Below are 15902 nucleotides of genomic sequence, written 5' to 3'. Positions count from 1 at the left end.
TGGATTTTGTTAAAAAGCAGGATCTAAATATTTTAAACAAACACACACTTTACGTTAGATGCTCTCCTTGATATTAGTTCCAGGACTAATGAGGACCTGAGCCATTTCGGAAGGGCGGTATAAAAATCGAATAAATAATATAACCCTATGTCCCCAGGGACTTAAAATAGCTCTCAAATTTACCTAGTTTGAGAAAGGTACTACTCATAAGTTACCCAGCTCCAAATGTTTAAAAATAAAATTAGAAGATTGCTAGAAGATTAATCCTACATTTAAAGACCTTGAATGTTTCCAGTCAAGGATTAGTAATTACAACAGTACAGCTTATGTGTGTCATGCAAATGCAGATTTAGTTTGAAAGCCATTTGGTGGTTGTCACAGCATAAAATGGATCAATCCCCAGAAGTCTTTTAGCTTTATGCCAAAAACATCAGAAAGAGTCATTGACACATGCAGCTCTTTCAGAGCAAACCTTTGCTATGGCCATTACTGTGGCCAGTGGAAGCTGGATACAGTCAAGTGAAGTGTCAAGTGAAGTCCTTTCTTCAAAGTCCAAATAAATGGTCCTGTTTACAACATAGTTATTTCCCCCACAGAAATGCAAAATAAATGCCAGAAAGGTCAATATCTTAGACACAGTTCTGATATTTTTAAAAAGGGAGAGAGCCCACATAGGGGCCAATGGAAAGCAAGTGTTACCTTAATATGCTTGACATCTTCCTCCAAAGTAGTGTGCCTGGACAATTCAGATGGCTGCAGCAACCTTAACACACTAGAGATGACAATTAATTCTCATTTCATTCAAACATGAGCTTGCAAAATACCAAACTGACTGTTCTCCATGACAGTCAAAACCAGAGAAAATATTTTAGTCAGTCTGCTGCTTTCAAGTTTACACTGTAACAGTAAAAGAAAAGACTTCAAAATTCAGCAATATGTTCCCTGCTACTCAAGGCACAAATACAGAACTCATCTATGCTTTAGACCAAGACACGCTAGCAGGATTTTCTGTAACTAATGCTCCTTCAGTACTCTTTCATTTTAGCAAATACAAGAAGAGTACACAAGACTGAACATGCCTATCTTCTTCTTTCTTGCACATTCAGAACATTAACCGAGAACAGCAAGTCTAGCAAAGTCTAAGGAGACACCAAGTAACATTTAGGGAAGGGCCACAAAAGTAAAGCACACACTTTACATGCAGAAGACCTCAGATTCAATCTCTGGCATATCCAGTTAAAAAGCATCTTAGGTAGCCCAGCCTGGAATCACCTCTGCCTCAAGACCTTGAAAAGCCATTGCCAGTCAGAAAAGACAAAAATGGGCTAGATGAACCATCAGCCTAAAGGTAGCTTTGTATATTCCTACATTATTCAAAAATCCCTTATAACTGAAAAAATATAGTATGCATTTCTCAATGAGACATCAGTCTAAATACAGCTATTATGAAAGTGAAAACAATCACAGAGCCCTTATACTGCCATTTGCCAGCACTGCAACCACAGACAGACAGAAAGAAAGACTGATTCACACAACTACTCTCTTCTATGAGGTGGTTTCTGGTAGCAATATTTCCCACAGAGATCTGCATGAAACCTAGCTTCGTGAACGTAGACATGTGCCTCACTGACCCACCACCATGTGCACGGCAGCCCAGTTTTTTTAAAACGAAACCTGTTGAAGTTATTCACATGACCCCATTCTGCTATGGGGGAAACGGTGTGCATTGATCCTGAAGCCCTGAGTGAAAAAGCATCAGGACTGTTTTAAATACAAATACATGTCAGGTGAATGTGAGCTTTTAAAGTGAGTGAGTGAGTGAGTGGGAAAAAAGTTGTAAATACTTTCTCACCTCAAACAAGGCCTTGATGAAAGCTCTCCCAAAGGTCTGCATACCATCTCCCATTGGCCTCAAAGGGTGACTATGTTACCCTTCAGAAGATAACAACAGCATCATTCTTTCACCATTGGACAGCATCAGATGAATGAACTATTAACCAATTTATGCTTAAGGTTTAGTGGCTAATACTATCCTTTTAAGCTAAAATCAAAGCATTGCTTTGGAATAGGAATTTAGCTAAAGGATTAGTCCAACACTATGTCATATACAATAGAAGACTTCTTTCTCAAGAAAAAGATGTGAAAGTTAGATGTAAGCTTTCATGATGAATTAAGAAACAAGTACAAGACCATGTCTGTTTTATTTCCCCCCAAAGCTAAAGTTAATATATTTTGCTTGGATAGTGATTTATTGATTAACTGGAAGCCAAGTGTAAGGAGGAGGATACACACAACTATATGGGCTTTCATACCTCAATTTATTGCTTTTCTTCATTTTATTTTACTTTGCTTGCAGACTTTGGACCCAATGTAGGGATTACTTAAGTTAAAAAACCCCAACTGCACCAGACTGCTAAAAAGGGTTTTAATTCAGCCCTCAGCACAGAAATAGAACATATTAAGAATTAAAATAATTCACAGACTGTGTGATCATCCTTGATGTTAAACAGCACTGTTTCAGAATATTACAACTTTATCTGTCATTTCAACAAGTAACACAAGAATTGCATGTTCCACTTTTTGTTTCCCCTTCTGGTTCACAACAAAACAATCTATAATTTAAAAAGAGTACATAGACTGCAGATGTTTATTTATTTATTCATAACATTTATAAACCGCCCACTACCAAAGTATCTAAGCGGTTATCATATCCCTTCCTATTATGTTGTAGGTAACATCACCAGTTGTAGTTATACAATTGGCCAAATGTTCAGCTACAGACTTTGTTTAGCTATTACAGTAACATACACAACTAGAAATGGAAACACTGAGGTCAAGCTGTGTATGAAGAACAATTACATTAAAAATGAGAACAAAACTCAGAAACTTGTGTTCATCTATAAACTTTTCTTCTCTCTATTTTTAAACAATTGTAAATTTTATCCATTACATCTTGAGCATTGATCACATTGCTAGACATAATACAGTGTATTTGCCCCTTCAAGTATGAAGCATCTTACTGCAATTACTGTTCTGAAACGTAAGTGCATTTGAAACAAGATTTAGAGCATACAGATACATGTTACTGTAACCGATCAAGATCTACACTAAAAAGGCTGCACACAATCTAAAGAAGATTTAAATATTAAATTAAAAGCTTGACCTTTTAAGATCAGAGGTGTTTCTTTTAATGTGAGTGTGCAGATGTCAAGTGTCTACAAACTTGCACTTTTAAAAAGGATATGCTTGAGAGTGTCCAAGGAGTCACAGGTCTTTAGGGTATGTTTAAATTTTATATACATATGGCTTTTACCAACATGGTGCATGAGGGCTGCTGGAAAAATATGGGATGTCAGAGTTCTATTAGTTTTCTTTGCCATCCTCATTGTTTTACAGGCAGTCTTAGTCCAGCCATTTCAAATGGTCTTAAAGTAAGAAGTAAGTGTCCCTGTTACTGAATTTAATACATAAGCCTCTTTAATAGTGTCTGCCACCTGGCGGTCCAGGCCATCTCTGGCCCCGTCCAGGTGGCGGAGGGACTGGTGCAGCGGGTCCATTGGGAAAGCTGTATAAAAGGATAAAATCGTAATTGTTTTTTTGTTCCTTCTCAAGAGAATTACTTTGAAAATAACACACTTAAAATACCACATTACAATTTGGATTACACTTCCATCATGCATATTTAAAAGGCTTCCGAGTTAGTTAAAAATTACCATAGCAATAAACCCTGAATTCTTAAGAGTCTATATGACTAACACTGGTTTTAATACTTATCATTAACACTTTAAAAAGATCATTACAAAAAAGTTATTCAAGTGTGAAATAAAATGAACTTTGAAAGAAAAAGCAAGTAAATATACTTACCCTCTTGGAGGTGGAAAATGGCCTCGTGGCAATGGCATTCCTCTGGCTCTGGGAAAAGGAAGTCTGCCCCTGAAGCCCATTGGTTCAGGTGGTGGGGGAGGAAGAGGGGGGAGAGGAAGCCCATATCTGTGCAAAAAGACCCAACTGACCATAAACATATGACTAGTAGGGACCATTATACAAGTAATTAAATAATTACTTAAATAATAATCTTGCTTTCAGGAGGATTTTTGCACATGTTTTCATTTTGCAGGGGAGGGGGCAAAAGTACTCCTGCTTTGTGGACATTTTTTAACACATCGTGCAGATTCACACTAACTTGACTGGGAAAAACACTTGACAGAATCCACATAAGAAATTCATCCTTCCAAGTCTGTTGTTTTTGGAGGTGGAAGTATAAAATGGCATTCTAAGTTTTGAAAATAAAACAATAATAAAGTCTTCAAGTACAGATGTCTCACAAAATGCAAAGCCGGGCGGGGAGGAGTGTTGTGCCTCCCAGATCTAAACAAGTTTTAGATTTTAAAGATGTGTTTGGTTTTTCTCTAAAATTCACACAGTGCAGGTATCTAGTACTGCAGAATTAAAAATCTGAAAGAAGGTTTATGATTTTCCAAAAACGGAGAGTAATTTTTCCTAAAATTACACACAGTAGGCCAAGTGCAACATCTCTATCTGATGAGGAGCTGGCTTTCCTACAGTATAATTTATACTCCCATCTTTTCCTAGATGGCATTCCTGAAATGACGTTTAGCCTGAGCTGTTTGTGTACACCGCCCACCCACCCCCACAAAAGAACCAGTTGCAATGCTGCTTTCTTAGTAGAAGACTCTCAGAATAGATCATATGTTGGACCTACACCTCTGATTTTGTAAAAGCAGCTTCACACAGCTAATTCCATTCCTCAGTATCAAAAAAGGTGTTTGGGAAGACCTGCAAAACCTTTGCACAGACTTTGTGACTTGTGCAGGTTTTTATAACCTGTAAGGAGGTTATAAAAGTGTTTTCCAACAAGCATTTGTTGTCCTTTGCAAAGATGTTTAACACAACTTCTTTCTGAACGAATAAAGTAAAATTACATTTGTGCAGCTTATACACCCAATTCCAAGCATAACTTATAACTATTTTGTGTATTGCTTTTGCAGAGGGATCATTCCAAATTCTCCCTACTTGCGGTAAATTCTGCTTCCTGAAAACCCCAATTCTGTAACTGATGCCAAGTATCCAAGTGAAAAGCATGGCTTAGGCTGCCCAACTTTAGCCCTCCAGTTGTTTTTGGATTACAGCTCCCAGCATCAGAGTCAGGGATGATGAGAGTTATGGGCCAACGTTTGTAGGAGGGCCAAGATTGAGAAACATTCCTAACCAAAACAGTCACAGTTTTTAAATACCTGCACTGGTGTCCTCAATACTAACCGTGGTGGAGGTGGCAAGAAAGGTGCTCTCATCATTCTTCTTGTGGGCGAGAAAGGTGGAAAAAATGATCCCCATTGAGCTCCTCTTCGACCTCGTGCGTCTGGATATGAGCGCATCCTCCCAATTCCACGTCTACAAAGACATGGATTTTCAGTTAATACTCTAAAAACCCCAAAGGACCATAGCAGTGTTACAACATGGTTAAAACTTATATAAAAAGCCACACCAGGTACTATCTTCACAGAAATTTTCTAAGGTTCCAAAATTATTTAAATGAAAGATCTACAAGGACATTAGAATGTCCACCAGTGTGAAAATTATGAAAGTGAACTATTTGCAAAAACCAACATTTTCACTCATAAATCTTGCCCTAGGATACTTCCATGAATTTGATCCAAACACTGTGTATTCCAACGACTTTCTATTTTTAGTGTTATTAATTTTCTCATTCTCATTTTTCTGGGCAATATTCATGCACGGAAAGAAACCGGCCAATTCAGACAAGCAACATATTACCCGAGGATTACCATTTCATGCATGTTTCTCCATTAATATTTGAGAACTATTTTAACACATTTAAAATAGTACCCGAAACATTTAAAGAAAAGGAACTATGTCCAGATCAACATTGTTGTTAAAAACAATGTTTTATTGTTTTACTTTGTGAGCCACCAAGAGAACAACTGTTATGGGCTGGCCAACAAATAAAGTTATTAACAACGCTCATGGAAGCTATTCCCTCCTCCCCCCTGCAGCCCCCAGAGTCACACAAAAAGCCGTTTGAGGGTCAAAGGCTGCTCAGCAACAGCAAGGAATATATCTTGAGTAGCTGCCAGGGGAGAGGGGATTTCCAGAAACCAGACAGGCACTTTCTGTCTGCTCATTAAAGGGGCCTCTGCCCAGTTTCTGCAAATACCCCTCCCACCGCACCCCACCCACAGCCACTTGTGTGACATTCCACACAGTTCCCAAGGGTCGAACAACTCTGGGGGCTGTAGGGAAGAGAGGAAGTGTGGATGCCAGCCAAGGCACAGAAGTCAGAGGCAAACAAGGAGCCTTCCTGAAACGAGAAACTGTGCCATTCATTTCAGTGATGGAAGGAGACTTGCATATATGTCCCTTTAAGCATGCATAACTATGATGAGCACATTTTAGCTTCAGCTGTGTAAGGCTTTGCCAGTTAGGAAGCTTGCTCCCTTAAGTCATTGAACTTGTTAAGTTAAAAGTAATGCTGCGACCACATTAAAGGCAAAATCATTTAATGAATTGTATGAGTGTTAATTAATACACTACACTTGAATATGAAGAAAAATAGTTTTGAAGGGGGGAAAAGCATTTATTTGGTACCATCATTTTAAAAAAACCAAGAGACCGTTACACAATCTTTATCCAGGATAACTCACCCAGCGCACAGCTGATTTTCACTTGTCTGCATGCAGAAATGTCAGTTAACTACCCTGGAAATTATCACATGCCATGATGGTTAGTGTGGACTAGCAGGGATTTTTTAAAAATATAAGTGCAGTGGGGGGGCGGGGGGGTTGCCAGCCAGCGGGGTGGGTGGGATATAGCAGTAGTGGGGGTGGGGGGAGAAAGTGGCAGCGGCCAGCTAGTAATGATTTTTTATACCAAGGATTACCTTATAGGCCCAAAGCTGTTCAATGCTCTGCCTTGCATTTTCCCTCTAGCATATCCTCTGCCACCTCTGCTTCTTCCGCGGCCTCTTGGCCCCCTGAATGGAAAGGGTCCATATTAGACTCAGCCATGTTTGTTCTGAGAAATAGTTATTATGGTACACCCCCACCCCCCACCTTTGATAAAATGCTCGGCAAATATTTTGTGTCAAAACAGTGACAGATTTAGAAACCTGGCTCTGCCTGGGCTAGAGAGCTGTACAAGATTCCAATCCTAGCTCAGTCAAGGACTTTCTGGGTGAACATATGAAGGTGTGTTATACCACAGGTCCACCTAACTCTGTACTGTCTACTTTGACTATCAATGACTCTGCAAGGTGTCCTTCCCCCGCCACCTGGAGATGCCAGGAGCTGAAGGTGAGACCTTCTGCATGCAAAGCATGTGCTCTAACAATACCATTGAGGTATGGATCCTCCCCAAAGGCCAAGCCATTATCTGAATAAATGGCAACAGAATACCTCACAGAACCACTGTGTAATCGAGTGAGAGGATTATAAAGAACTCTATATTATACAGATACTCTATTCAGAAGAGTAGTTGAGGAATTGTGCCTTACTTTTTCTTAGTTTCAGTCAGTTTTGTGTTTTCTGCAACTGATTCAGTCTGTTCCATTGGAACTACAGCTGCTTCTTCCATCTATCACAAAACAAAGAACAATGACATATTCAATCTACAGATGTACAATTCAATTTCCCACAAATGTAGTTTTGTAGGTTCGTCGGCAAAATGTATTCAAGACATCAATAAACAGTGACAAAGATTTCCCCCCCTTTTTGGTATAATTAAAGTAGTGTATAACATGCTTGCTAGGAGGAGGAGAGCTGGTCTTTGGTAGCAAGCATGAACTCTCCCCTTTGCTAAGCAGGGTCCATTCTGGTTTGCATTTGAATGGGAGAAATTAGTGAGTACTGTAAGATATTCCCCTCAGGGGATGGGCAAGCAAACCTCAGTGCCACGGGTAAGAGTACCCTCCCCTGCCCTCAAAACGGCCAAACTGCCGGGTCATTCAAACCTGTGCTGGGAAGTTCTCCTCCCTTGTTGTTCAATCAATGAGAGAGGCGAGTGAACTTTCCAGCACCACAGGAGCTGGATATTAAATGAGGCATGCATGCACCCTGATGCTTCATCAGGGTCCACGCATGCCTCTCATTGAGTATCCAGCGCTGGCAAGTTCACTCGCCTCTCTCATCACGCGAACGAGGAGGGCGGCGATGGACCTCCTTAGTGCTGTGCAAGCTGGATACAGAACGGCGGGAGGGGCGATCACTCTGGTTGCCCCACCCAAAGGATGGGTTTATATACTAAATATATAGGTCAAACAACATGTCAAATCAAATCAGAATCTATTTAGGGCATATGGAAAATTTACAGTGGGAAATTTATGAAATAAATTATGCAAGTATGAGAAGTATGCAAGGATGACAAAAAAAAAAAAAAAATCTGCAAGGGAAACATTTTCATACAATTCAAATTTTCCCAGAAAGCCCATATCTCTACAAGATCATTTCATGTCCCCGCTTTTAACTGTTAAGCATCCAACTTATAATGCAACTCTACACAGACAAGTCTATCCCTATTCCATCCAAGTGCTAGTTAATGGGAAAAAGCAACTTTGGAGCTAGGTACAAGTAACCTTCTTTCAAATATTGCTTACATATACAATACAATTTTACTTTCATGGCATTAAGAATTAAAATGAGGACATTTGAGTGGCACTTTTGGATCTCTCGACAGCTTTTGATACTATCAACCATAGCATCCTTCTGGACTGTCTGAGGGGGTTGGGAGTGGGAGGCATCGCTTTGCAGTGGTTCCACTCCTGCCTCTCAGGGAGATTCCAGTTAGTGTCGCTTGGAGAATGTTGTCAAAAAGTTAACTTTTAAATGGGGTCCCCCAGGGCTCCATACTGTCTCCAGTGTTCTTTAACATCAACATGAAACCACTGAGAGAGATCATCAGGAGATTTGGTGCAGGGTGTTATTATCAGTATGCTGATGACATCCAAATCTATTTCTCCATGCCATCATCTTCATGAAAAGGCATAACCTTCCTAAACACCTGCCTAGAGGCAGTGATAGGCTGGACAGAAAACAAAAAACCAAGACTGAAGGTGATAAAATGGAGGTGCTTACTGTGCAGGGTTGGAACTCAGGACAATTTTAATCCACCAGCTCTGGGCAGGGTTACCCTCCCCCATAAGGAGTCGATACGAAGTCTGTGAGTGCTTCTGGATCCAAACCTCTCCCTGGTGTCACAAGTTGGGGCAGTGGCCAGAGGTGCTTTTTATCAATTTGGTTGATATGCCAGCTGCATATGTTTGAGAAAAACGACCTCAGAACAGTAGTACATATGCTGGTAACCTCCAGTCTTGACGACTGCAATGTGCTCTATGTGGCGCTGCTTTTGTAATTAGTCCAGAAACTGCAATTGTTGCAAAATGCGGTAACCAGTTGGTCTCTGGGTCATCTCTGAGAGACCATTTACTCCTATATTAAAAGAACTACACTGGTTGCCAATATGTTTCTGGGCAAAATACAAGGTGCTGGTTGATAACCGAGAAAGCCCTAAACAGTTTAGGCTTGGGGTATTTAAGAGAACGTCTTTTTCATTATGAGCCCCATCGCCCTTTGAGATCATCTGGAGAGGTCAATCTGCGGTTGCGACCAGTTTGTCTGGTGGCTACTCAGAGAAGGGCCTTCTCTGTTGCCGCCCTGAGACTTTAGAATGTGCTCCCTGCTGAAATCCCCATCTCTGACAGCTTTTTAAAAGTCTTGAAATACACATTTATTCACCCAAGCTTTTAACTAGAGTGTGGTTTAAACCGTTTTAATTTGTTTTAAGTTGTTATGAACTGCCCAGCGACATAGGTTTGGGGCAGCAGGCAAATAATAAATAAATAAATATATCTTATGCTCAGCATTACAGGATAAGAAAGGTTATAAACAAAACAACGTTGTATTCAACAATATAGCAGATTTAACGATGTTATGTCTTTCCCTCCCTCACTGCTCCTCCCCATGAGAGAGAGAAAGAACATATAATTAAAAATATGAAGGGAAAAAAAACATACGCAGTAATAATACAAATAGTTTAAAAATAAAGGCAAAATACAAGTATAGCACAGTACATGCTTAAGTTGAGAACAAATCTAAATAATCACTTGATATCTTGTTTGTTTCGCTTTGTAAATAATTTTTCTTCATGAGCTCTAAGCTCCACTAGTCACACCCACTCTTCCATGTCTGCAGAGCTAGTACTTTTCCAGTCTAATAAAAGTACATATTTTGCAATGAGAAAGGTCCTTTCTAAAAAAAATTCCATTTCTCCATGGATAGCCATGCTAAAAGGACTAACACTAAGTAACAGTATACCACAGCTTTTCACATACGGGGCTGTAACTCAAATAGTATAGCGTAGGAACAGTGGGCTTATTTGGCCAAAGAAAGGAGACCTTATTCTAGTGCTTCACAGCACAGAGTTAAGGCCCATCTGCTCTGCAAGGATACCTTCAGCTTTAGACTGTTCAGGCCTGTAAAGCCCAAGTCACACAACCTTTTGGGAGGATGCTGAAGAGCCTGGGGCTGCCATTTTGTTGCCTTAACCAAGGCAAAAGGTCTTGCCTTCCACACCTTAAGCAGATATTCAGTGATGTGTGTAAACACACCTCTGTCTGCATCCCAAATGCTTAAGATTACTTACTGCATAATAATAAATCCTCTGATAGTCATTTAGCTCAGCTCTTCTCATACCAAATTAAAGAGCAGTTAGAGTGTCAAAAGGAATGCATTTCAGAGAGATATTTTATCCATGTTAAGAATAAGCAGTACTGAGGCAAGAGACATCTGAATGTCACTTGTAGGGGAGCAACAGCAGGAGAGAGGGCATGCCTTCAGCTCTTGCCTGTGGGCTTCCCAGAGGCATCTGATGGGCCACTGTGTGAAACAGAATGCTGGACAACATAGGCTTCGAGTCTGATCCATCAGGGCTGTTCTTATGAATCAGGAAAGTTTTCCATCATTCTGCACAGTTCCATAATTTATGCACACACAAATAGGGGACAGAGGTATATCCTCCTCTCCACCACCCTTTGTTGTTCATTCATGAGTGGGGAAAACAGATCATACTAATCCCACCTCTCTCAAGCTTTCATCTGCACCCCACTGGATACTGTTCACAGATCAATTTATACAGCACAGGAGATCAGGTATAAAAAGATCTCACTAATCAGACATACGATGCCTGAGAAAGAGGGATGCTCGGATGGCTTTAAAAGGGGCTTTGACAATTCATGGTCTATCAATGGCTACTAGTCTGGTGGCTGTGAGCCACCTCCAGCTTGAGAGGCACAATGCCTCTCGATACCAGTTGCAGGGGAGCAGCAGCAGGAGGACATGCCCTCACCTCTTGCCTGTGGGTACCCCAGAGGCATCTGGTGGGCCACTGTGCGAAACAGGATGCTAGACTAGCATGGTGTAGTGGCTAGAGTGCTGGACTAGGACCGGGGAGACCCGAGTTCAAATCCCCATTCAGCCATGATACTTGCTGGTTGACTCTGAGCCAGTTACTTCTCTCTCAGCCTAACCTACTTCACAGGGTTGTTGTGAGGAGAAACCCAAGAACATAAGAACAGGCCTGCTGGATCAGGCCCAAGGCCCATCTAGTCCAGCATCCTGTTTTGCACAGTGGCCCACCAGATGCTGCTGGAAGCCACAGGCAGGAGTTGAGAGCATGCCATCCCTTCTGTCACTCCCCCGCAACCTAAGTATGAAGTACACTGCTCTGGGCTCCTTGGAGGAAGAGCAGGATATAAAATGTAAAAAATAAAAATAAAATAAAATAGACTAGACAGGCCTTGGGTCTAATCCAACAGGGCTGTTCTTAAGCTCCCAAAACAATTGTGTCAGGTAGGTTCAGCTTACTTGTTTGGGGTTCCTTCTCCCCAACCTCAAACTTCATGTGTGCCAAATTAATTTGTGAACTTGTTGCTCCACATAACAAGCTGACACTCTCCAAAGCTATATATACTGATATGTGAACAATACACATGAGGATCCAGATACATTTCTTTTGAGAGGAGGGATTGGAGTTACCTGCTTTCCCCACACAGATTCCCCAGAAGATGGAGAAAAGGACACCTCTTCATTTTCACACAATACAAGAGCTGCATTGATTTAGAGTGTTGTGTTTACACAAGAACAGATATTCCCCCACCCCACCCCCTGCCATTTTACAGCAGTGGCAAATGTCTGACAGCATTTTCTGCGAGTGATATTAAAGGGTGAATGAAGTTGAATTTCTCCCCCCCACCCCACCCCACTGCTTGCTAAATCTCTTATGGGCAGATGGGGGAACTGCACACAGGTTTTCTTCAGAGATCACGGAGACTGGAAGGAGTGGAGAAGGAAACAGGAAACCCTTTCTCTTTCTATCCTTTAGCAGTCACTTAAGTAATAGTGCAATGAAACCGCCCAGTTTAAAGGTAATCTAACCGCCACCTCGGGAAAGGCTGTTGCCTTCATGCCCTGCTTTTGGGCTCCCCAGAAGCATCTTCTTCGCCCCTAATGGAAATAGGATGCGAGACGAGTGGGACCTTTTGGTCTGGCCCAGTTATAGGCAATTGCTATATTCTTAGAGGGCAAACAGGAACAGACAAGAAGCCCCATTGAGGTGGACTTACCGCTCAAGACTCGCCAGACGCCTGTCACAGCACTGGTGAAGACGGCGAGGAGAAGAAGCCAACTTTCCCGTCGTTCGGGTTCAAGCTGGCTTCTCCAAGATAGGGCTGAGAGAAAATCCTGCCTGCAACCTTGGAGAAGCCGCTGCCAGTCTGTGAAGACAATACTGAGCTAGATAGACCAAGGGTCTGACTCAGTATATGGCAGCTTCCTATGTTTCCTATGTTTAACCCACAATTTAAGACCGCTTCAAAATGGCGCTTCAGCAGATCACTTTGCGAGCTGACAAGCCACGCCTACTCCGGGAGAGGGCGGGGCTTAGACCTGGCCGGTGTAGCAACGCTTTCTGTTGCTTGACAACGCCTCCTTTCCTATGCATCTGAGCATGCTCAGAAGCATTGGAGCATGCTCAGTATGGTCAAATGAAGCTCCTTTCATTCTTCTGAAAGTATCGAAGAAAGGCAATCCAAGCGCGTTACTACAGCGGTTCAGCCCTGCTCTGCGAATTGGTCCTTCGACCCGCCGCCCGCCCACGATGTGTTTGCAGAGAGGCTGGGATTTCCTTCAGTACTGGAACTACACGGCTGATGGAACGGGGGAATTTACCACCCCAAAACTCAGAAGCATCCCTAATTCAGCTATAAATACCTCTGGTTTTGAAACCTGCAGGCTGTAAGCCTGCTTTACCTAGAGTAAGTTCAATTTGATTCAATGGGACTTACTTCTGAGTAAACGTGGTTAGGCTGGCTGCCTTCCATAAGAACCTGCTTGCCAAATTTGTATCTAAAGATACTTAAAAGCAGCAAAAGAAACCCATACAGAAAACTGTCTTGAAACCTACACACACATATATACACACACACACTAAAACATATATGCACATAAAAATATTATCCATAGCAGCTGTTTGATCATTACAGTGAATATTATCAGCTATATTTACACACACACACGCTGTCTCGACTTGATATAATGCTAACAGTTGGCTTGTTTGTGACAACGCGAGGGCTTGGGATTTGCAGGCATTGCAGCACAATCCTCCACACTGCTACTGAAGCAAGCAAACCAAACAGCCCCTCCTTTCTTCCCAAAGAGATAGTCGGAGCGTTGTGTGAAATATTCCATTTCTGTGCTTTTGGCAGCCAGCCAGGGCCTTAAGCCCCGCCTATTAACAAACGTCAGAAGAAAGCGCCGGGGAAGGGAAACCACGTGGGAATCGGAGTGGGGAGCCCGACAACATGGGGAAGAGGAAAGCCCGGCAGCAGCGCCAGCAGTTGATTAGTAGCTTGAGTAAGAAACAAAAGAAGCACCTCAAGGATTTCGGGGAGGAGCACCCTTTCTATGATCGGTGAGCGGAGATTGCAGTACCTTCTGAGCCTTTCTTGGGCTGAATGATATCTTTCTCTGTGCGGGCGAGGAGGGGGTAGTTGTCTGCCACGGTTCTTCCATAGTGCGCCGGGCGCCTATTCGAAAATGCTCTGTTGCTGGAGAGAGACTCTACTTTGTTCCATTTACATTCGCATCAAAGGTTTTCATTCTGAAGTTATTTGGTCTGCAGACGCTTTTCAGCCGTAGAGGCTGCTGGGGTGCCCAGGCAGGGCTGACCCAAGTCGTCTTTTCCTGTCCTAACTGAATTAAACTTCTGTCTTCTTTCTCTCACTCCCCTCCCTGCCTTACTATATGTTGAGCAGCCCATTAAGTGATCAAGGCTTCACGAGTGCCACTTACGTTTTTATTTTTGCCTTTCATTGGCTTTTATTTCTTTACGCCTTCTTCTTGACAACTATCTCTGTGTTCCGGGGGATGATACAGATGAGAAAGCTCTTTATCATCATCCTGCCATCTCGCTGTGTCTTTGCATCTCCTCCAGAAGTGTAGGCAGTAGACGTCTCTTATATGATAAATAATAGCCAGGGAAGGTGCTCCTGGAATGTTGTTGCCTCAGAGACAACATTTACATATTATGCTCAATGCATGTACAGTCTGTTTTCACTGGACACTTGCACAAATCTCTATGTTTTTAAAATGAACACTCAGTCACACAAAAACATGACCATGCCACATGTTTAGACACCTGTGTGAATGTACAACATAGGGCCAGTTTGGATGATACCTCCCCAGCCCATGTGATTAAAAGGAGGATATGTCTTCTGGTGACATCTTTTGCAACATCCTTATGTCCTCCTGGTGCATTCCTTTATCACCAGGGTGGGTGGGTGTTGTTCATTAAAATGACAGCTCTTTGTATGCTCCAGGCATCCTCAGGCTCTCAGCACACTCCCCTTTTAATCATGTGGGCTGGGGAGTATCATCAAAACCAGCCCATGATGTCTGAATAGGGCTGAGGTGATTGCCTAGCTTCCCTCTATGGTTTAGCTCACCTTACTTGTTCTTAAGCTGACTTGTGTGGGATATTGAGATGGAGTATGGGTGGGTTTGATAGGTAGGTGATTCCACTTTGCCACAGTGGATTGAACTAAACCTTGAACCAGGGTGTGTCTGTAGTTCTTTAGAGTGTTGAAGGTGGTGTGATTGATGCAACAATTGCCTATGATGTGCATGTGCATCCTGCTATTGTCTCTGTAGATATTTGTGGGCTTATAAAACTGTGTGCTCAAACACACACACACCACAAGAAACTATGCCTCTGGTTTGCCACTTTAAACCCTGTGATGGTTGGCAGCAGCACCAGAGATGTCAATCATCTTTTGAAGCCCAAGGAACTGCCCTCCAGGTGGGATTCCTGAGGGAGGGGCTTTAGAATGGACCATAGAGCAGAGAGTTGCAGTTACACTGTCTTACTGATAGCTCAGAGAGTCAGATAGGGCTGGAAGGAGCCAGACTGAGAGAGGGCTTAGAGAAGCCAGGAGATAGGGATCGACAGGGCTAGAGAGCGGATCCCTAGGGAGATAGTGTCTGTTCTGGAACTGGTGGGGTTCCAGGGAGGTACTGGGTAGAACAGAATCAGTGTCTGTAGGTGATAGACCATCCAACTCTGGCTACCTCAGTCTAACTATATGTCCAAATGTATGGAGTAGGGATGTGCACGGAACGGTTCAAAGGTGGTGGGGGTGCCACTTTAAGAGCAGGGGAGGGTGCACTTACCCCTCCCGCCATGTTCCCTCCGCCGGTATCCTTTGTTAAGAAAGCTGATCGGGGCGGCAGCGTATCTCCCTGCTGCCCCATTGCCCCCGTTGGCCGGATATGGCTGGAAGTCCCTGACACGCCTGCGTGTGCCAGCATGTGCATGTT

General features: G+C 42.5%; 2 protein-coding genes across 4 annotated transcripts in view; one reads left to right on the top strand and one right to left on the bottom strand.

Annotated features, from left to right (window-relative positions):
- Positions 1 to 253: 253 nt before the first annotated feature.
- Positions 254 to 12924, bottom strand: LOC128351350 (uncharacterized). 3 transcript variants are annotated; one of them, XR_008319728.1, is made up of 7 exons: positions 12653 to 12924; positions 7532 to 7611; positions 6920 to 7012; positions 5281 to 5412; positions 3865 to 3990; positions 1853 to 3565; positions 254 to 772 (listed from the first exon to the last, which is right to left on the bottom strand). XR_008319728.1 is itself a non-coding variant. In XM_053310832.1 (6 exons), the coding sequence occupies exons 2-6, from the start codon at positions 7609 to 7611 to the stop codon at positions 3478 to 3480; spliced, it is 519 nt and encodes a 172-aa protein (XP_053166807.1). In that variant the 5' UTR covers positions 12653 to 12924; the 3' UTR covers positions 254 to 3477. The 3 variants fall into 3 exon arrangements, 2 of the variants coding, with proteins under 2 accessions (XP_053166807.1, XP_053166817.1); XM_053310832.1 differs by having other exon boundaries at positions 254 to 3565; XM_053310842.1 differs by having other exon boundaries at positions 254 to 1932.
- A 729-nt stretch (positions 12925 to 13653) lies between these two features.
- The window catches only part of UTP25 (UTP25 small subunit processome component), a 30859-nt gene continuing 28610 nt past the window's right edge, over positions 13654 to 15902 (top strand). The window contains exon 1 of the mRNA XM_053310638.1: positions 13654 to 13998. Coding sequence (XP_053166613.1) covers positions 13889 to 13998 — 110 coding nt within the window. The 5' untranslated portion in view covers positions 13654 to 13888. The remainder of the gene's footprint in view (positions 13999 to 15902) is intronic.

Source organism: Hemicordylus capensis, chromosome 1 (genome assembly GCF_027244095.1).
Source record: "Hemicordylus capensis ecotype Gifberg chromosome 1, rHemCap1.1.pri, whole genome shotgun sequence".
NCBI classification, from domain to species: domain Eukaryota; kingdom Metazoa; phylum Chordata; class Lepidosauria; order Squamata; family Cordylidae; genus Hemicordylus; species Hemicordylus capensis.
Note: the sequence above shows the minus strand (reverse complement) of the source record. Positions and strands in the feature narration are given on the sequence as shown.